Consider the following 22926-nt stretch of genomic DNA (forward strand, 5'->3'; position numbering starts at 1 on the left):
CGTCAATCAACAAGAAAACGTTTTATTTTCGCAGCTTTCGAGAACAGAGAGACTGAGACTGAGACGGAGTTTCTTCCCTCAAGCCATCAGAACTGTCAACGCTGACCTCACCAGGGGTCCTAACTGAGCCATGCACTAGGCTCCACTACCTACTGTACTGTATGTAGCATACTGTACCGCATACTGTATCACTGTTCAGGGTTGTTCCTGATGCCGTATTGCTGCGCCGTACTGTTGTATACTGTGCTGTATTATCCCAAACACTACCTCACACTATTCACATTCACATGCCACTTTAATTCACATGCCACTTTAAATGCACATATCTGTACATACATAGGCATATTCCCTCTATCTATTACATTTTATTTTTATTGTATTTTATTCTATATATTTTTTATCTTATTCTATAAGTATTCCACTTACTGTATTACGTTTTAGGAGTCAGTTAGTCGGTCTATTAGAAAGGAATTTTCTACTTTTTATTTTATTTTATTTTTGTACTTTTTCCAGGGACTTATTGTGTGCTATCACCGGGTGCGTTGCATTACATTTCACTGCATATATGTATGGAAGTATGTATATGTATGTGACAAATAAAAATCTTGAAATCTTGAAATCTTGTTGTGAGCTGTGAATTCCCATATTGATTTGTCATACGGCAGTTCAACAAACATGTGATTATTGTGTTTTTTTGGGGGGGGGGGGGGGTTGTCACTGAAGCTTGGCAGGGGGTGTCGTTCGGAACCATTGTGTTGACCCGAGGTAGGAACCTTTGCATTTGCGTCTTTGTTGCGTCGGATTATTTCGGTGACGCAAGGGGCGGCGACGGCGGAGCGGTCTTTTTGATTTGCAAAAATCCAACCGAGGTTCTGTTTACGTTTGTACATTAAAATATTCTTCCGACGTGTCCGTTGTATTTACCGATTCGCCGGCCAGCCGCCCTTTTGCAGTGGTATTTATTTTCTTCACGTATGTCAACATTTTAAATTCGTGTCATGTTAATTAATACTAAACTCCTAACACGTTCGTTGGAACAACTTGGAGACATTTGTCGCTATGAGCCCTCCACCAAAGAAGAAATGCTACATGGGACAACACCAAGTCATAAAGAAAAACAGGTATTGTCCCTAAATGTCCTAATATGTGATATGTTCCTGATCAACTCGGTCCTGGTAGGAATCTGTAAATGAGTTTGTGCTAAGATGTCGACGTGCTGTGCATTTTACAATCCTGCTGGCTATCACAATACATGGGCACCGCCTTTGCGTATTTAAAACACTGCTTTATTGTTTCCACAGATCTCACGCTTCCAAAGGAGTGTCAACAGTCAGACAAGTTCAACTTTTGGAGAAGCCTCATCATCTGTCAGACAAGACAAACACACCACAGTTAGAGAACATCAGCAGAGATGACCATAAAGTCCCTAACATGGTGAGTTTGCCTGGTGGGGAAAAAAATATGTTTTATTTTTGTCGGAATTTCTTTCTCTAATTGAGCTTCATATAGAACACATTAACTACAAAATATTAACTAAAATGATAAGCAAAACACTACAAAACTCATGCACAGAATACTTGGATCAAGAACAGATCTTAAAACAAACAAAACAAAAATATCCAGATGGTACTCAAAGATGTGAAGTTTAAGTTCAACTCCAGGTTTCCTGGGACATAACTTAAATTGAATGTCTTAAGTCCAATCACGGTAGATCACCACGATAACTTATGATGCACAGCTAACCTGCTTCAGGGAAAGCTATGTTCAGATTAACTAATGGAAACAGAAAACTACTCAATTGACTCAAAACATGACATCAACATCCAGGGTCTCTTTCTGTTTGCTGTGAGCTGCAAACAATTTATTTTCACAACATGCATGGTAGTTTCCAAACCCTGCATTGCATTGGTGTAGCGAAAAAATGTTACAATGGAACTATGAGTCTAGCTGCAAAATTCTGTTGTCTCAATGCATCAGCTGGATAAGACATGTGGCCAATGACTGTTTTTCCTTTTGGTTTCTGGTTTAGGGAGGACGGACAGTTTCTCCCCTAGGGGAGTCCTCCTTGGCTATTGATGAGGAAATGCTCCAGGCACTTGATGCTCTGGATCCTGTAAAACCCGCAGCTGAAAAAGATCCTCCAACCACAGTAAACACAGATGCGCAAGGAGATCCAACCTCACTGGCTAGTATCACCAGAAAAAAGCAGAATGATTCAAAACAGGTGAGCAACAGCGGTCTAGGACCCAATGACAATGGTGAACTGTGTAGTCCACCTGCACAAACAAGGCATGGAACGAGAACATCCAAGCAAAGTAGTGATTGTAGTAGACCAGGTTGGAGAGCTGACTGCAAAGATCTTGCTCAGCGGCTTCTCTTCAGTGAGCACTCAGAGGAACATGGGTTTTCTAAGGGAGCCCCGGAGAGCCGCCAGTCACTGCCAGGTTCTGCTACCACCAGCAACCTATCCCATCAAAAATTAAAGACCAATCAGCAACCAGACATCCCCAGGGAGTGAGTCTTTACTTGCACATAATCATTTGGGAATATACTCATGTTGAGATGAAGTGCTCAGCATTTATTTTGACATTGTACGTTTCAGCAGTCAGATGCACAAGTCCAGGACAAATGGCTCCCCTCCCAGCACAGGCGAAGGTGGTCCAGGTAGAAAGGCTGATTCTCCTTTAGACGCCTCCAGTAACTACATCCTCTTCAGCCCAACCCGCCTGGCGGCGTTGAGGAAGAAAGCAGAACGTCGTCGGTCATTACAGAATCATTCAGTTTCTGTTCTCACAATCCCTACTGGTGTAGAGATTAGTAATCTCAGTGAGTCTTTAACTCAGCAAGGTGAGGCCAATGTGCTTATTGTTTGTCTCTTAAGAGAACACACAGATAACCTTTTGTTAGGATGAAGACTTTGTCTATCCGACTATCTCACTCACTCACTCTGTTTAACTGTAGGCTTTGCCATGTGTGCTCCTGGGGAGCATACTGAAAAGCTACTCCTGTCCAGTTGGGGTTTACCCAAACCTGTTCTGGAGAGGTACCAGAAACATGGAGTGACACACATGTTTGAATGGCAGGCCCAGTGCCTCTCTGTCGGACAGGTGCTGCAGGGACGGAACCTCATCTACTCGGGTAAGAGCACAGTGCTTTTTCCTGAGATGATTTTGAGTGATTTATTACTGTATACCAACTTGGGTATTCCAACATCTCTGATTGCACTTGGTTGATAATCTCTCGGTGCTCACCATTTTTTTCCCCCTGAAATTGTCAGCCCCCACCAGTGCAGGGAAAACTTTGGTGTCGGAGTTGTTGATGTTGAAGCGTGTGTTGGAGTCTAAGAGAAAGGCTCTCTTTATCCTTCCATTTGTCTCTGTTGCCAAGGAGAAAATGCTCTACCTTCAGGTGAGAGACGAAAGTAAACAGTTAACACATGGATTTTATTTGGTTTTGGACAATGCCTCTGACTCTAAGAGTACATATGAGTGATCAGTATCAATGTTTCTCTAGAGTGTTTTTGAAGAGGCAGGGGTTCGGGTAGAGGGATACATGGGCAGCACCTCGGCTCCCGGGGGATTCTCTGCTCTGGATGTGGCCGTGTGCACCATAGAAAAAGCCAACTCCCTCATCAACAGACTGATAGAGGAGGACAATATGGAGTTGCTGGGTAACGTACACCATCATACACCATTATCTGTGGTTTTATTAATGACTAATCTAAACTTTGAGTTGCGCTTAACATGCCATTTTGCATTGTGGTGCGTGTTTCGTGTAAACAGGTATGGTTGTGGTGGATGAGTTACACATGGTGGGAGACTCTGGAAGAGGATACCTGCTGGAGCTTCTGCTAACCAAAATCCGCTTCATTGCTCAGAAAAAGAAAACTATAGGGTCTGTCAAGCGGTCTATCCGTCCATGTCCATCTTTCATCCAGCCATCTTTTAGTCAGATTTTACATAGAGTGAAAACAAAAAAGTTTATTTAGGTGTGTCTATGCATGTTTACGCAGGTCCCTGTCAGAGGGCGTGCAGATAATAGGTATGAGCGCCACCTTGCCTAACCTCTCGCTCCTGGCTGGTTGGCTGGATGCAGAGCTCTACCAGACTGACTACAGACCCGTACCGCTGCAAGAACACCTCAAGGTGGGCTGCAGAATCTATGACAACAGCCTCTCTTTGGTGCGACAGTTCATACCTGCCCTAAGCGTTAAGGTAAAAAGAGACAATTGGCCCCATCCAGAAATATGGGAAACCATCATTACATCACTGGGAGTAATTTTGTGTGTTTTCCTGGCACAAGGGGGATGACGACCATATCGTGAGCTTGTGTTATGAGACTGTGAGAGACGGACACTCTGTGCTGCTGTTCTGCCCCTCAAAGAACTGGTGTGAGAAACTAGTGGACAGCATCGCCCGAGAATTCTACAACCTCAGACAAACAGGTACCTGACAATTTCAACTTTTTTTACTTTGTATCTGCAAATATTTCAAATTGAAGATTGATCATGATATTATGGTTTTACGGCAATTCCTGAAAGGGACACCAAAGGTGCCGGCAAAAGTACTGTTGTATTTAATCTACAGTATATAGAGGAAACCCTTATTACTACTATATATACTGGATAATTGATAGGTGTATAACTTAAAGGGTTATTTATGGTAGTAGGAGAGAAGCAACACCCATTAACTGAACTAAAGCTAATAATTCAAATTTGTTTTCCCGAAGAAGCAGATCTTTGGCTGTCAATGTGTAAAAGTCCAGAACGTTATGAAACCTTCCAGAAACGTACTTAATTTTTTAACTTTAGTGTTTGCTGTAATTATGTATTTTTTTATGTTAAAGTCGTTGTTTATTTCCAAAATTATGAACAAAATTACATCATAGCAGCTATTTTTCATTCACTAAGGAAAAAAATAATATACTTAGGACCTAATAGGGTAAGTTAATCTTTAATATTATATTATAGAAATATTACTGTTACCATCTACAAAAGATAATGTATTTTGGTATGAAAACCCGCATTTTTCTTTTTTTTTTTTTTCACAAGCCAAACCGCTTGAAAATCGGTTGAAAATTCAGCCAGTTATGATGATTTTAATTGTTGATAGACTTCCTGCCTCCATAGACATGCATGCATTAGGAGACGCGGCTGCCCCGTACCAATATGGCGGACGCGTTGAAGATTCTACCGCGAGGCAATGGAGGGAACAAAAGGGCCAGGGCCCCCCTGTCCCCCCATTATTTCTGCCCCTACCCATGACAATAACTAATCCTAAATGTATTTACATTTTTGGGACGGGATCATCAATTGAGAAGATGTTGTTGGTCTGCAGACCTATACATATGAAGGTTTTGAATATTATAAAGAGTTGCAGTTCTCCAAGTTGGAACCCAAGAGTTCAACACAAGAATTCAAGTAACAATATTACCATCGATTATTTTGTTATATATGATAGAGGAAAAAAACATGCTTTTAAGTCTCTTCTTTTTGTGTGTGTCCTTGCAGAACGAGACAGAGAAGCGGAACCCTGCGCAGTGTGTTTGGACCAGGAGGGGTTGGTGGATGTGATGGCCCAGTTGAGAAGAACTCCCGCTGGGCTGGACCCCATCCTGCAGCGCACTGTCCCATGGGGCGTGGCCTTCCATCATGCCGGTAATCATAGCCCAACAATCCCTAAACCACAGCATAATGCCACGGTTTCAAAGTGTGACAGTTTTTGTACTTTTCCAGGCCTGACATTTGATGAGCGTGACGTGCTGGAGGGAGCCTTTCGTCAGGGCCTGGTCCGAGTGCTGGCTGCCACCTCCACCCTGTCCTCTGGAGTCAATCTCCCTGCGCGCAGGGTCATCATTCGAACACCCACGTTCAACGGGCACCTGCTGGACCCGCTCACGTATAAGCAGATGGCTGGACGGGCCGGAAGAAAAGGAGTGGACACCATAGGCAAGGAACATTGGCATTAGGAAGTGCCAGAAGGGAATGGACGAATACTGATGTGCTGTTGGTTTTTACTTTACTTAACTGTGGAGAGAACAAAACCTGAGTTGGACTTAGTTATAATTATCCATGTCATCAAATATAGTTCATTTTACCTCATTGCTGCCAGTGACAACTACTAAGGTAAACTGTTTCTCTTAATTACATTATTATGTATCTCAATTGAACTGATGAGGTACTAATATGTATTTTATGTAAAAAATAAAATTGAACTATTGCCAAAGCACAGCACTTTTGATTCTACTCAGCGCATTGTTTAGATTTTCATTTGATAAGTACTGTGAGTATGTATAAATTGTATGGATAATAAAATGAAGAAAAATCCTTCTCTAACCCTACAACTCCCTTCCTGTGACAGGGGAGAGTGTGCTGGTCTGTAAGGAGGCAGAGCGTCAGAAAGGTGTGACTCTGGTCCAGGGTGTTCTGCAGCCAATCAGAAGTTGTTTGGTGAAAAGGGAGGGAGATTGTGTGACCACAAGTATGCTGCGCGCCATTTTGGAGGTATTTCAGCACTGACCAGTTCCAGTTTCTCACACCAAGTCTTACCAGCCCAGCAGGGAAATATTTGCCTGATTTTAAAGCAAGTAAAGCCAAGTGCTCTCCCAAGAACTGCCATGTTCTACGTATCTCCCTGATTTGCAGATCATTGTTGGAGGTGTCGCTTGCACACCACATGATGTACAGTTGTATGCTTCCTGTACATTGTTGGCAGCCAGCATGAAAAGCAAACCTGATGCCTCTGAAGGTGTCAGGCAGGAGCAGTCAGAACCAGGAACCAGCAAGGGAGCAATAGAGGCCTGTGTGGAATGGTTGATGGAGAATGAATTTATCAATATCCAGAAAGAGGAAGAAGGTGGGGGCTGCCTTTTCATATTTGCCATAGTTATATTGTTAGATATCAATTCCATATCGAAAATGTATCTTAGTGTTACTTGAGTTTATTATGATTTGCTAACTCCAGTAATCAGTGACATGAATAATCTAAAATCTTGTCAACATTTATGTACAATATTTGCTTAACGAAAATTACATTATTACATTTCATTTAGCAGACGCTTTTCTCCAAAGCGACTTACAATTGAAATGTTATGCTTGACTAAAAGAACAGAGTTGACTTTGTGTTGACAGAGTTGTCAAATCATAAGAAAAGTAAATCTAAATGCAAATCCATAATACATTATGGTACTTAACGTTAAACTTATTTTTCAAGTGTTTGAGGTAAATGCAAGACTTCACTCGACTGACGTATGTGTCCTTCTTCCTCATCACACCCAGAGGAGCGCTTCTGTCCCACCTTACTGGGCGCTGCCACCCTCTCATCCTCTCTCTCTCCTCCTGAGGCTCTGGGGATATTTGCAGATCTCCAGCGGGCTATGAAGGGTTTCGTACTAGAGAATGATTTGCACACACTCTACCTGGTATGCATATACGCACACAAATACATAATTGGATACGAAATTGCATTGCAAAGTTGTATTTCTATACCTGTGACATCTTCCCACAGACTAGAAACTAGAGCAAGACCGATATATCGGTTTGGCCGAAATAGCAGCATGGCCGATATATCGGCCATTATTGATCGGCACTTATGTGGCAGAAATGTCCAGATTTAAGTATAATAAACAAAAAAACTGATTATTTATCCTCTACATGTCTGTTTTACACTAGTTTTTAGTTACTCGCCAAAATAAGTGCAAATGTCCTACTAGGCTTTATAAATCCATCCATGTTTTAATGTTTACACTTGTGTTTTAACACACTCCGCAAAATTGGGATCGGCATCGGAAGCAAAAATCTGCCACCATTCGGGCTCTACCCAAAACCACATTCACGCTCTTTGAACCCTCAACCACAGTCGTACTTCTAATCTTAATTCTAAATGGCTGCTTCTTTCTCACAGACAGTCCTGCCGTCAAAAACTTTCAGAGGTTCTACTGGTCCTCACAAGTTTCCTCACAAACACACTGCTACGTAGTTCTGGTATTTGCCATTTCCTCTCTGTCTGCAGATCACTCCAGTGTACGCAGAATGGACCACCATCGATTGGTACCAATTCTTCCGTTTGTGGGAGCAGCTGCCGTCGTCCATGAAGAGAGTGGCAGAGCTGGTGGGTGTCCAGGAGGGCTTCCTCGCTCGCTCGGTCAGTGGCAAACTCGTTGCCAAGACTGAGAAGCAGTGTAGACAGATGGCTATTCATAAACGGTAATGCACATTTGTCAAGATACATTTTGATCTTATTACACTTTACTTAAGCTGCTTTCACACATGAACTCCGGATAATCGGGTCTGGACATTTTCCAGAGTTGCCCTTTCACACATGTAGCACACCTGAGCGTGAGCCAGTAAAGTAACAGATCTTTGTGTTTCGTGTGTCCTTCCAAAGGTTCTTCACTACCCTGGTGTTGCAGGACCTGGTGAATGAGGTTCCCCTTGGAGTAACGGCTTCCAAATATAACTGTAACCGTGGCCAGCTGCAGTCTCTTCAGCAGTCTGCTTCTACATATGCAGGTAGATGCTAAGCAGTGTGTAACCTGGAGTGGAGTATACGACTACGATCTGCACATCAGAATGTTCTTGGCCCTTAGTTACATTTAGCAAAGACCCCCTCGGTTTAGCAGATTTAGCAGGTTTTACAAGTATTTGAAAAGTAGTCTGAAGCTACTCTTTTATGTAGTGGAAGGCTACACGTTGAAGCAAACTTTCTCATTCCAGTTACTTTGAAACTTCCTGCTTCCTTGTTATTGTCGCAAACTTGAGATGTTCTAATATTGTAAATAATTTATTTATATTTTAGAATTGATTTTACACACCATGAATCATAATATGTATTACTATTTTTAGTAGTCCATTACAACAAAAGAGGTAAAGATTGACAGACATTGAAAATAATGAGTCGAAAGAAATTATAACAAAATGTAATCTACTTTAATTCACATACGGGACTGATTCACATAGGTAACCATCTAGCCTAGGACTCTCAGTTCCACACTCTGTCGGCCTCTGTTCTGCAGGAATGGTAACGGTGTTCTGTAGGCGTCTGGGATGGAGCACCGTGGAGCTGCTGCTCTCCCAGTACCAGACCAGGCTGAGCTTCGGGGTCCAGAGGGAGCTGGTTGACCTGGTCAGGGTGTCTCTGCTGAACGCAGCACGAGCCAGAGCTCTCTACGCACTGGGGCTCTGTACTATCGCTGAGCTGGCCAGGGCTACTGTGTCAGAGGTGGAGAAAGCCCTGAGGAAAGCTGTTCCCTTTAAGAGGTGTGTGGACCAGACACAAAGTTGGGATGTTCAAAGGTCTTATTTTTAGTTTTCCAGTAAAGTAAATGTTATTCCTTTTCAGTATTTCTCGGGTGTATCCTTTGATGTAAAACTTATTGTCAACAACACAAAACACTGTTAAAAAAACAAGTAAACCATGTTAAAATCACAGGGACTGACAAATCGCAGTGACAAATGTCCTTAGCTTGAACGCTCATTTTCCTGTGCCTCCTATTTACAAACTGTTTAAGGGAACACTATTGTAATGGTGGGATATGTTTGTGTTTATCAGCTCTAAACGTGCCGTCGACGAGAGCGAAGGGGAAGCAGCCGAGAGGCGAAGCCTGCGTTGCGTCTGGGTCAGTGGTGGGCGGGCCCTGACAGAAAGGGAGGCAGCTAATGAGATAGTGTCTGAGGCCAGGCTGCTCCTCCAGGAAGACCTGGCCCAGTTGGGGGTTCAATGGGACCCAGGCCCGCTTCCTCCTGGGGTCCTGTCTCCCCACTCGGACTCTGTGGGCTCATCAAACAGCCCAGATGGAACACGGGGGAGTAAATCTAGAACCCAACAGGACGGAGAGCAGTTCCATGAAAGACAGAGCCGGCATGCCGACGGAAATGCAGAGATTAAAGAACCCTCTGAAAGTAAAAAAAGAAAAGATGACAGGGAGACGAGGGAAAAGAAAGAGATTGGGAAGAAAGAAGAAACTAACAAAGAGCTAAGAGAGAGAGAAATTAAGAAGAAAGTGGATAAGGAGGAAACGCAGGGAGATGGTGAACACACTGTAAGGATACAGTCAGGTAAAGAAGGGCCAGTAGAGAGAGGAGCAGTGGGAAAACCAAAAGAGGGAAGTATTCTAAACACGGCCGCAGTCTGTGACACAGAAGGTATGTGTGATGGAAAAGCAACAGAAAGGGTTAAAGGAGCAGGAAAGGGCATGACCAGTGAAGATTTAGCCTCAGCCAGGCTCGAAGCTCCGAAAACAAACCATCTCAATCCTAAAATGAGCCTGACCCAGGAATTAGCTGAGATAGTCTCCAGCCCTCTTCCTCTGTTGGAGCCTCTTCCTCAAACCTCCACTTCCCCGATGCCCCCTCCACGGTTCAGAGCTCCAACGTCCCTCCCAATTGAGCGAAGCCATGTTTCCGCTGGGACCTTCAAAGAAGATACTACTACAGAGCCTGTTGCATCCCCCATACAGCTAGGCAGGGTAAAGCACGCCAGGGCCCTAAGCAAAGTGCTCCAATCCTTACATTCGGACAAGAACGCGCAAGAAAACATAGCGCCTGTGCAGCTGATACCCCTGCCAGATCCTGTAGAGGTTGCCCCAGTAGCAAACATTGCACATCAGGCTCAGGCATCCAGCACTTTTCCTGTTGCTGACCATGAAATTCTACCAACCTCACCTGCTCACCAAAATGTAGACGCATCACAGCTTCCTGTTTTATTATCACAACATATCTGTCCCTCCCCCGCCACCACATTGTCTCCTGAGGCCAAGCGGAGAAGGAAAGAGGGACAGGAGGTGGATCACTTCTCCTCTCCTGACCTGTATATAGGAGACAGTATGGTTAATGTGGTGGTGAAGGCCGAGGAAGCAGAGGACGGCTTCGGTGACAGTTTTGAGTTAGACAGTCAGATGGAAAGAATCATCGGTAAACAAGTGTTTCAAGAAACCAACACAGTTGAGTGGAGGACAACCGTAGAACCGTTAATAATGGAGGATAGAAAAGATGATGTAGAGCTGGAGGTGAACATAAATGAGGGAAGAAGCTCAAGACTGAGAAAAACAGTCGCTGGGGGAACTGTGCACGCTACCCCAGAAAACAGTAACCATCAAGGCCACGCACAGCCCAACAATGCTCTTCCAAGATTCAACATTTCTCTCATCGAAAGCCAGCTTGAACTAATCCTGGACAGGGGTGAACAGGTGAGTGACCGTAATGACAAACAACTGAACACTCCTCAGTTTAATTAGTGATGTTAACTTATTCAGGGAATTGAACAGTTTTGATTGGTTATAGCTATTTGGAAATTCAGTCAATAATATACCAGTCACAAACATTTACTGTCACATCTGAGTCATTAGAGCCTGTTGTCCTTTTTATAGGTCACTTCTAAATCTGATGATGGCACTAAAGATGAAGAACATGATAGTAATGATGAGGTTGTCGGTCCATTAGAAATCAATCAGGTTGCTCCTGAAGGTTTAAATGGAAGCAGTAGCTTCCTGTTTGACAGCCTGTTTGACAGCTCCCTTCTGGCAGGTCTGAGCCCAGATCCTAGCCAATCAGAAGAAGAGGAACATGTTGCCCATGAGTTCAACAGAGACAATCACCAAATTCCATCAGCCCAGGAACGAAGACACAGCAAGCTTTTGGCCAACCAGGAGGCAGAGGAGCAAGAGGCTGTCCAATGGGGCGAGTCTTTCTTTAATCTGTCAGAATGGGGCGACTCGTTGTTGGTAAGTGAGCACTTCCTGGAGAGACATAGTTTTCTCCGACACACTGAGAGAACACAAAAAGATCTTGATCTTAACCCTGGTGAACCACAGAAACCTGACACTGGCTGCAATGTGTATGCAGATCAACAAGAATCAGATTCACAGCTGAGTGCAGGTCAGACAGACCCACAGAAATCCAACCACATGCATCGTGTAAAGCAGCACAATGATGACACAAACCCTCGAAACCAAGGCCATTCAAACAAGGTGAAGCAAGATGTTAAAGCATCGAGGAAGAGTCACGCAGTAACCTTAATCCTGGAGAATGGAAGGAAGGCAGGGGAGAGAGAAGCTACCGTAGATGGAGAGAACAAAACCAGGCAGGGTGTGGAGGAAGCAAGAAAAGAAACCTCTAATATGACCATCTCAAAACATCCAGAACAAATCCAAGACCCTTTTCTTAGCTGTAGCCCAGGACTACAAGAGATCTTTGACCACTGGCCTAGCATGTCTGACCAGCCCTCACCTCGCATTGGGACAGGGGTTACATCTGCTCACACTCACTCTCACGCACCTAACAAAGACACAGTGAATGCTCTGGAAAATCTGCGTTCCCCAATTGAGCTGGAAGGGAAAGAGGAGAGCGTGATCGTACAGCCTGCAGTCTTTGAGGGCGAGTCTCCTGAGACTGCAGACACAAGCAGAGCAAAAGCCGGGCTGAGATCAGCTTCTGTCGGTGACCTTATCCCTCCCACACAGGAAACTGCACCTGTTACCCCCAGAATAAAACTAACCACCACTTCTATCCAATCTCCCCAATCTGCCAAGCCTCCCAACAGATCTACTGCCACCATAATCATCCCTGGCCAAAATTCATTTCCAATGTGTCCTCAGTTCCCCCCACAGCCCAATGACCATCTCAAAGCTAATGTTTCCGTGTCTGACAACGACAAGTCTAAGTCCACTTCGGATCTCAGCCGCAGACACAAAGTGGGAGAGAAAGACGAGCCAAAGTCACATTCTAAAGCTGACTCCCACACAGCTCAACGCTCAAACCCAAATCCTAAACTCGATTGTGAGCGCCCTCCCCTCCCTTGCCAACAGCCTGAGACCAACCCCAGTTCAGACCCGTCCGTCATTGACGAAGGCTTCACTCTACAGCTGTCCCAGGATGCTTCACTCACTCCAACCAACTCTGGCGCCTTCTCCGTCGTCGATGTGGCAAGCAACAGGAGGCTTTTCCACACTTTTATCAACGAGTGGAAAACAAAAGAGAGGTATTCTCTGGCTATAGCCTGTGAGAGGCGTGACCAATCCCAACATCTTGATGGGCGAATAGAGGACAAACATAAGAGAGGTTAGTAACTGACATCTTCAGTACTATTATCCTGATTATAATTTGTTATTAATTTGTTATTATTGTACTGCCATCATTAGTATTATCACTACTGAAATGCTACCTCACCATACTATAGATGATATATTTTACTATATGGCTTTACTCCGGGATTAATAAAGTGTTATTTTATTTTCATCAAACTTGAGGAAGAATACTGTATTAACCTAAATAAAGTCGGCAAATGTAAGAGTATTGATCAGGTTTTTCATATCACTTGGCACTGCACAAGTGCTGTCTGTTCATCTTGACATGTTTTCTCCGAGCATTGTCAGCAGACCATCAGACGCTCTGCAGGACTAATGGCCTCCCGGTAAGAGGAGGGGATGGACTGCTGTTAATAGGTCTATCTGTCTGCTGGGGAGAAAGAGATGCCTACTACTTATCACTACAGCAGGAGCAGAGCACAGGCATGTACTCAGGACACACACACACACACACACACCATGGGACCCACGTTTCCACATTTGGCAAACTCATTCCCTTTTTTTGCGCCTTATCTTGTGTGTTGCCTTGCAGGTTTGAGCTCTAGTCTCGCCCCTCCTCCGCTGGATGCTGATTTGTCAGTGGGTGAGAGGTTGGAGCAGGTCAAGGCCTGCCTCAATAGGCCGTCGGATGGTCGTGCAGCTGCTGTGGTTGTCACTTATGACATAATCCATGTGTACAAGACACTAGTACTGAGTTGTGGCATCAGCTTGGAGGGGAATTGTGAAGACCCTAAGGTGAAAACACACACACTGTATACAGAACATGCATGAGAATAGGTTTGGCCCCTTGACAGTTAATTCATTTAATTTATTTTATTCCAATTTCAGTCCATTTAAGTTTGTTGTATTTTTTATGTAACCATGAGGGAAATATACTTTTTTGAGTATGATTTAAAAAAAAAAAAAGGGCTTTAAACTTACTGTTTACACATATCTCCTAATTTTGTGATTAAATAGTGGCTGATATGTTATGTGACTGTTATTGTCAGGTGGCGTGTTGGCTCATCGACCCGGGGAGTGAGGAGAGAACTTTGGCCAACATGGTGATGGTCTACTGTCCTGAAGAACTGGCTTTACTTGAAGGACTGGGCGAAGGCAGATACGCCCAATCATACTGTCCACGTGTTAAGGCAGCCACGGAGAGTGTGCTGGTGTTTGGCACCATGAACCATCTCACTGGGCTTTTGGAGAAGGATGGCATGCTGGGTATGGAACGAAAACTGGAACATTGCCTAGACATTGCCTTCATCTCACTCATATCACGGAAGGGAAACTGCCGTGGAAATGTTCAAATTACAGATTTCATGTGTGGTTTTTGTTCAACAGGAATGGGAAATTGCAATTATCACAGTTGGTTATTTTTTATTTATCGTTTTACTGTTGTGTGCCACGGCAGATTTATTCAGGCGTATGGAAATGCCCTCCCAGATGTGTTTGGCTCTGTTGGAGCTGAATGGAGTAGGTTTCAGCGTTGGAGAGTGTGAAAGACAGAAACATGTGATGCAAGCCAAACTCACTGCCCTGGAATCGCAGGCTTACAGCCTGGCCGGACACAGCTTCTCACTCACCAACATTGATGACATTGCACAGGTCTAGCATCTTTCTTCTCTTCCCCTGACTGCATTAGAGAACAGTAAATAACACAATTTAAGGTTTAGCTGATACAGTTGTGCAAAGGAGCTAAAAATGTGTGTGTAACTTGCATATTTATGAATCCTGGACCCCACAGAAGTCAAGTCAAGTGCAAGTCCAAGCTGCAATTATGCAATGCTAATAAGTAAACAATGAAGGAGTGTTTCAAAGAAGTCTGGAAGTTTCTAGAAACCTATATGTGTGTTGACTGTGCAACTCATAGGTACTGTATCTCGAGCTCCATCTGCCTCCAAACGGGGACGTGGGGGGAATTAAAAGCAAGAAGACCCTTGGTTACGCCAGGAGAGGAGCAGGCAAAGTACGACTAGGCAAACAGTTTAGCACCACAAAGGTAAGTTGTTAACCCTCCATGGTAAAGTCCTGTCACTGCTGTTATTGAAGCTGATATCAAATACAGGGTGAAGGCTTCCACAAATTGTGCAATTTCGCCTGTGTTTGGTTGGGATAGTACTATCTGAGACAAATGTTGTGGACAAATTCTTAGAATTTTAACTTAAAGTGGACCTATTATACCCCTTTTTGCACAAGGTAATATGGGTAGTTATATACAGTATATATATTCCATATGAGGTACCCAAAACATGTTTTTGAATTTTTTTGCTGAAAATACCACTCAGATAGTGCATTAGAGCCACTCTAACATACCTCTAAATTCATTGTGTTACTGACGCTCTGTATAAATGGGAGGAGCCACCATCCTGAGGCCACGAGTTATGTGAGCCAATGGGGTTTGAGCATGGAGTTCTATTTATTCTGTAACTTTCACTGATTTCACCTTATTGGTCCACCAAAATCTGTATTTGAACAACTTTGAGGCAAGAAATACACAATCCAGTTCCTAAAAACACTCATATTAGATCTACAAGGCCTCATTTAAAAGTTAGTTCCCCGACTTGCCGTGCCATGCTCCAAGCATCTGGAGGATACAAACACTGCACCGGGACTCTCGTACGCAGGGAATTTTTATTTGATGTAAATGTTGTAAAATAAAATAAATACACCAACAATAAAAACACTATTTTTATGTTTTTGTTTGGAGAAACCCACAGTGGATCGGATGGAGCAGATGACCAGATAAAGAAATGTGTGACGAGCTGAGTCAGCTTCTGCAGAGAATAGAAAAAACCTTTGCAAACAGAGCGTTCAGAGCAGTCAAAAGCCTGAGGGCTTTGCTCAATGCGATTACTTTGTCATTAGTTTATCTCATTATTTGAATTATTCGACACTTTGGCCACGTATAATATGAACATCCAATATTGTAACATTATATCTATGACAGAAAGTAAGGAAAAAACAAATCGATCCCCTTTAAGCCCCCTTATGTTGAGTTGACTAATTTGATGATGTCATAAGGATGTGCTGGAGAAACTCCGTCCTCTACACCCGTTGCCTGGGGTGATTCTTGAGTGGAGGCGGATCACCAACGCTATGACCAAGGTGGTTTTCCCGCTGCAGAGAGAGAAACGGCATCACACTACCCTGGCCATGGACAGGATCCATCCCATTGCCCAGACACACACGGCAACAGGTACATTTACGCACACACAATTACACAAACACGCACATAGTCACTGGGATTCTAATTTGGTCACATAGTGTACTGAATGTAGAAGAAAGGAGGTATTAATGAATTGAATAATATATTGTCTTTTTTATTGGGTGCATTATTTTTTTTATTATTGTTATTATCATTTTCTTGCCCAGCAAATGGTCACTCTGCACCTTATATATTTTTTTCACAGGTAGAGTGAGCTTCACAGAGCCAAACATTCAGAATGTCCCCAAAGACTTTGAGATTGACATGCCAACGGTGGTGGGGGACAGTCCACCTTCGCAAGATGGCCGGCATTTTGCCACTAAGCCGGGGTAAGCCAACATTTCCCCACAGGGAACCATTGCATTGTTCCGTCCCAAAGTCCCTTGAAAATGTTTAAACCCAGGACACAAATTGATTGATTGGACATTGACTTTCCTTCACCTATCACAGCTCTATTTCACACCTAGACCTCCCCCATTTTCGATATATTTTTTTCTTCTAACTTAAGTTAATTCCATTCGACATAACTATGTTTCTTAAGCATACTTTGTCTAGAACTGCACTAACAAGCTTTGCTGTATAAGATGTTTGTGTGTGAGTGATGTGTATTGATATTGTAGCTCACGCTGGAACCTCACCAGGCGCATTTTAGGGGGGGCTGGGATTTAGGATAATATTGAAACACGTGTTTTCCTTTAATTGGGACAGATTTGGGTGTATTCTATCTTAATTTATTTTGATGATAATGCAATACCTCTGAAAGATGATGAACACGTTTAAAATGGTCACCCATTGGAGCTGTAACTAATGCAGTAATGAGGCTGTTGTTTCCTTCCAGCAGGAGGCGCTCCATGATGCCCCCACTTCCAGTGGGCGGTCCAGAAAAAGGCCCGGCCTTCTCTGTTAGCATGCGACATGCTTTTGTACCCTTTTCAGGTTCCTCATTTTGTTATTTACACATATTACTAACAGGATCTAGACTTAGCGTGAATTTATTTTAAATATGTGGTGTCATTTATAAAATTTGTGTGTATGTGAGAACTTTCAGAGCATGTTTATGTGAAACAGTTTTATGTTTCTTTGCTGTAGGTGGGATGATATTGGCAGCGGATTATTCCCAGTTGGAGTTGAGAGTGCTGGCTCACCTGTCCAAGGATCGGCGCCTCCTCCAGGTAAGATATTCACTCAGACACACAATACAAATAGTATTCATAACATGCAGGTAATTTATTACAGCTGAGCAAAGCCATAGAAATCATGATTGTAGTTGATCCGGTTTTATATTTATTGAATATGTAGACAGCGAGAAGGAGCAGGAAACACTAGTCATAAGCATCCAAGACTCTGCTGACTCTAAATCACAGTCACAAGTTCTGTTCAAGGGGATGGTGAATGGTAACTTTCCACTAGTTCAAGGACATCCACATGTGGCAACAAGTTCAAGTTTAAGTTCAAGTTCACATATATGCAGTGAAATGTCATGACACCCGGTGATTACGCACAATAAGCTCTATAAGCTCTAAAAATACTAAAATGTGCGTACAAACAAGGACAAACCAGGACGTCTGGTCACGTAGGCTACATCAACTGTAAATATATGACACTTTGTTTAGGAAACAAAAACCTTGATAACAACAAGTGGAAATCTATCTAAATATCGAAAACATGGATATTTTGTTTTGGTGTTAGACATAATGAAAACAGTGTAGTGACTATGATTGGTTCAATACTCAACAATCAATCAACTAACAAACTAGTAAATCACTCAATATCAATTCTCACCTTGCATAGCTCATCATAATCACGATCAAGAATTTCTGTTCGGGTCCAGTGAGGTTCCCCGCCGAGCCTCATCACCATAACTGCAGCGGTTGCTTTGGTCACAATGGCTCCACAGATGGCTTTCAGACATGTGACCCAAAGGAGGATAATATTCAGGGAAACTACCACCAAAACGATGTATGCAACGAACAAAATCACCCTGCGAGGGAGAATCTGTTTGATCCAGGAGAAGGAGTTCTTGGTGTCGCCGGGGAGAACTTTATGACTACGATGGAGGTGATCAGTAACGTCATTAACGCGAGCATTGTTGTAAGATATGAAGGTACAACACTCAACTCCGATTACTGCACAAACCCCACCTTCAGACGCCAGGATGTAGTCAAGGATAGCTTGGTCCTTGAAGGCGACGAGTCTTGTCGAGGCAGGTTCCTGATCCAGGAGAGACCTATCTCCAGCACCGGAGTTAACTAAGTCTTCAACAGCGTTTGATAGAGCTCTCATTTGGTTCAAGGATGACTGTACCCCATAATTTTGCCTGAGCATGCCAAATACTGTAGACCAAAAGGACTGGTTAGGGGTGTGTAAAGCACCAGGGCTGTCTGTATCCAGATTGGATCTAATGAGATTCTCCAAGTCTGGAGTTGAAGGTGCATGGGGTAGTACACGCATTGCTGGAACCACATAGCCTAGCCCGCATATCCCACTCCACCCCACAGGGAGATAATCATAAGCTGTTGACCCACAAACCCAATATGTACCTTTTGCTGCTGGGACAGAACAATGGGCTGCGGCTGTAGCCAGTCTACTAAAAAAAGGATTATCGGTAGTGCTAGCACATTGCTCCGGAGGAGGAGCGGGGAATGTGCGAATCAAATTTTCATACAATACGGGATGCGATGGAGAATACACTGCTCCACAGCTTGATTCGCCTAGAAAAGAACTGGTCCCATTTCCTTTGATACACCAGGGGAACTTCAGTGGGAGAACATTAAGTCTCAGAGACGCAGGAGCATCGCTACAACGGTGACAATGTTGATCAGCAGTGTGGCACGGCGTCAACCTCGTTTGGGGTGACATGGGACACAGCTCATGATAATAGGCCTCATTGGTACGCAATAAATGACAAGTGTCACAGTCGGAGGTTGGCACAGCCATCATAGGAATTCCTTCCTCTGAGCTGAGTGGAATGAAACCACATACATAACCGTTTGTAGTGTTGTTCAGAGGCTGGTGCTCGGCCACCAGTTCAGCCAGCCTGAGGTAGACGTTTATAGGTGGTCCGCGGTCACCCTCAAGGAGCTGGCCAGCAGCAATGGCTGGAGAGGGTGTCACTTGAACATTGCTCCTATTGAGTGTTGAAGTCGGGGCAGAGATTACCGGCATTTCACCCTGAATCGGCGTGCCGCCATTTAAGGCGCTCAGGAGCAGGAAGAGGAGAGTTCCCATGCTGCTCGTGATCATCATCGCCATCCACGGAGTCTGGATCGGGGGAAGGGTCCAGGAGGGTTGACGGTGAGACTTCACAGCTGTGTGGACGGTCAGCAGGACCTGGTACGGACCGCTCCACCTGGCCGGTCTCTTCCTTGTAAAAAATGTATAGGTGTGTCAGCTGCCATCACAAAAGTGTTGATGTTCATTCCATATGGGGCCTAATTAAATGTTCATAGGTGCGCTAACTGGACTTATCATAGGCACACCTGAAACACCAAACGCTTCTTCTATTTCAGAAGACTATAATACGATGATACTTATTATATTCTTATTTCCTGTGTCAAGCTTCTAACTTCAGCTAAAGGAAGTACATCTGTTTTGGTTCAATGGCAGTTGGAACAAGACGGTTGTCTTGCCCTCACATGTCTAGAGAACTTTGATTAACTTCTTCCTTAGATAGTGCGAGGCGCCAAGTGAGGCGCTGACCTTGATGCTAAATATTTCAGTACCGCACTCACACACAGACAGTCTGGCGAAGTAAAAAGGGAGGGGGAGTCCGCACAGACCAAGACGAAAAAACAGACAGAGGCTTTACCCAAAAGTTTTGCAGAAACACATTATGATGTAATTTTCTTTCCATTTTGGTGTTGGATTGGACAATATCTTCTGTTATATTTCTCTTTCCAACTCTTTGTGAGACTCTAACCCAACAGGCCCATCCAGGCAAATAAACCGTTAAAACATGTTTATAGTTTTATAGTCTCACATCGATATCGGTTATAATCACACATAACGACTTTTCCAAAAATGGATGGTGGACCTGCCTCCACTTTGTGCAGAGATGGGGAACAATAACATGAGGGGATTTTTTTACAAAAGGCTCCCTTACCTCTTTCAGATGCTGTGTTCACTCTGTCCAGCCTTGAAGCGTTCTGCAAATACTCAGTCTTCAGTCAGGTTCAAAGCTGGTCAAATGGGATTATATTTCTTGGCTGGTACACAGGGAGAGGCTACAGCAGTAATGAGCCTGGCAGAGTCTGCCGGCTGTGTCTAGACGAGTCCAACCAAGGCTGCTCGGTGCGAGGGAGGGCAAACGGTAACTTCTCACTCCTTCAAGGACAACCGCCTGTGGCGTAGGGGGTTGGACGTGAGGCCTGAGTTTCAACGTAAGATACTCCAGACCCAGAACTTGCGCGCATTAAAATCCACTAGTAACGAAGCAGCCATTATTGTATTTCATGCGTCAGGTGCTGAACGGCGGAGCGGATGTGTTCCGTTGCATCGCCGCGGAATGGAAGAACATCGACCCCGACGCCGTGGACGACGGCCTGAGACAACAGGCCAAACAGGTCGAGCCTCAGAGTGACCCTACGCTTATTCTCATTCAAGTGGTTGCTTAAAAATCCTCCGCCGACCTCATCCTGATGTCATTTTGAGTGCAGATTTGCTACGGCATCATCTATGGGATGGGGTCCAAGTCTTTGGGGGAGCAAATGGGCGTCGATGAGAACGACGCAGCCTGCTACATCGAGAGCTTCAAGGCCAGATACACGGGTACGCTGCTGTCCCCGTTCATATCCGCCTTGTACACGCGTCTCTGCTTTCAGGCTGTATTTCACGCATTTTAACTGTCGTTTTCTGCCACGGGGGTTCAGGGATCCAGATTTTTCTCCGAGAAACCGTTAAGAACTGCGCCAAGAACGGCTACGTTCAGACGCTGCTGGGCCGGCGGAGATACCTGCCCGGGATCACGCACGCCAACGTCTTCACCAGAGCGCACGTACGTTTTAATGTTTGGGATAATTGAGCGGATTAATATCAGTACACAGCAGGTTTTGTTCTTTTATTACTCTCGTCACACTCGGCCCCTCTCAGGCCGAGCGCCAGGCCGTCAACACGACCGTACAAGGTTCGGCGGCGGACATTGTAAAACTCGCCACGGTCAACATCCAGAGATGTCTGCGGGAAACCTACCCCAACGCTCCCCTGTCGCACCAGCACTCTCAGCCAGGTGAAACAAACTACACGGGGCTCTCAAATCTCTGGCAAAGCAGGCATAAAGTGTCTGAGGTTTTTTTTAAGGATTGTAGAAATAGCTTTTACAAGTCCTTTCTGGTGGCTTTTTAGGGCATAACATGGTAAGAAATCACAGAATCATCAGAATGCTAAATAACCTCTTAAGTCCCTTTTCAGAGATGTCAGGTTAAACATGGATGTAGCTCCTAACAAATTATGGGTCTATCCCATTTCAATATCTACGGCTACTTCCCAAGTATTTTCTATGATGTGCTCTGTAACTAAATGGTACGAAGTGAATTTATCCTGCACTCGATACATCCAGAAAAACATTCCTTTCAAATCAGTGATAACCATAATCATCACCCTAGCCCAAAGAAAGGTCATTGTTATGCATATTTCACAAACTGAATTGAAATAATCTCTATTCAGTATGTAAATAAACTTAACCCAATTTTATTTACAACGCAAATACATTTTACTACCTTAATTTCATTTAGTGACATCAAATGACAATGTATTTGAGGGTGTGGCAAACTACTGTACCCGAATGAAGCAACCACATCATTATCTGTCCATAATTCCACACACTGCTCCTTCGCCTCATTTATTATGTTTTTTTCCCTCTCCAGTCAGTCGTCGCGGCAGGGCCGGGAAGTCTCACCGGAGGGGAGCCTACTTTGTGCTGCAGCTGCACGATGAGCTCATCTACGAAACCCCGGAGGAAGACCTCATACAGGTCGGAGCGCAGCCCCTCACCAAGTCATTTGTCGTGTCAGGATTGAGTAAATAGACTAGAGAACAGTTAATATACCTTGTTGTGAGTTAACGTTTTTATCTCTCTACCCCTATCTGCGTCAGGTGGCTCAGATAGTGAAAATGGAGATGGAGTCTTCCATGAAATTATACGTGAAGCTGAAGGCTAAGGTGAAAGCCGGACCCAGCTGGGGAGACCTGGAGGACCTGGACATATGAACGTGCGTTTGTCCTGGAGATGAAATGCTTGAATCTAAATGGTACCGAGAGACATTGAGAGATTCCGTTAACAAGTAATTAATGGATGCTGCTGCAAATGTCAATCTATTTTGACAGATGTTTTTAATTCAATACACAGAATCTAGTGAAGATGAATCACTGTATTTAACACCAAACTACGAACTATAAATGAAATTAACATGTATATTTTTTTTACTGTGCATTACAAAATGATTCAAATATTGTCAAAAAAGCCTTTTTTTTTTTTTTTTTTAACAAGCTATAGTATTTAAGCAGTATGTCTAATCTAATAAATTAAAACATGAGCTGGGCCGGTGTTGCATGTATTGACTTTTGTGAAATGTGCAAACACTTGATATTTAAAAGAAAAGAGGTCCTCGCAGTGTTTGTCTCAAGGACGTCCTGAAAAGTCACATTTTATTGAACCATAG

General features: G+C 43.9%; 1 protein-coding gene across 1 annotated transcript; it reads left to right on the forward strand.

The window, feature by feature from the left end:
• The first annotated feature begins 1352 nt into the window (after positions 1-1352).
• Positions 1353-22689, forward strand: polq (polymerase (DNA directed), theta). The gene is made up of 37 exons (XM_079999496.1): positions 1353-1434; positions 2030-2514; positions 2603-2847; positions 2962-3138; positions 3278-3408; positions 3514-3670; positions 3783-3894; positions 4013-4214; positions 4303-4444; positions 5510-5656; positions 5735-5947; positions 6360-6502; positions 6644-6854; positions 7277-7419; positions 8010-8203; positions 8385-8509; positions 9013-9256; positions 9549-9898; positions 10814-10909; positions 11078-11184; positions 11365-12687; positions 12802-13054; positions 13369-13503; positions 13613-13815; positions 14070-14286; positions 14477-14670; positions 14936-15064; positions 16087-16261; positions 16476-16599; positions 17109-17206; positions 17360-17442; positions 20731-20832; positions 20926-21037; positions 21139-21263; positions 21359-21494; positions 22132-22238; positions 22361-22689. The coding sequence occupies exons 1-37, from the start codon at positions 1432-1434 to the stop codon at positions 22472-22474; spliced, it is 7257 nt and encodes a 2418-aa protein (XP_079855622.1). The 5' UTR covers positions 1353-1431; the 3' UTR covers positions 22475-22689.
• Positions 22690-22926: the final 237 nt, after the last annotated feature.

Source organism: Zeus faber (genome assembly GCF_960531495.2).
Source record: "Zeus faber genome assembly, chromosome: 4".
Taxonomy (NCBI): domain Eukaryota; kingdom Metazoa; phylum Chordata; class Actinopteri; order Zeiformes; family Zeidae; genus Zeus; species Zeus faber.

What these genes read in the sequence shown, in the direction of transcription:
- polq (XM_079999496.1), top strand. An exon ending in TATCCAGAAAGAGGAAGAAG is followed by an intron (nt 6,855 to 7,276) that starts GTGGGGGCTGCC and finishes CATCACACCCAG; the next exon opens with AGGAGCGCTTCTGTCCCACC. An exon ending in TGCTTTTGTACCCTTTTCAG is followed by an intron (nt 17,207 to 17,359) that starts GTTCCTCATTTT and finishes TCTTTGCTGTAG; the next exon opens with GTGGGATGATATTGGCAGCG.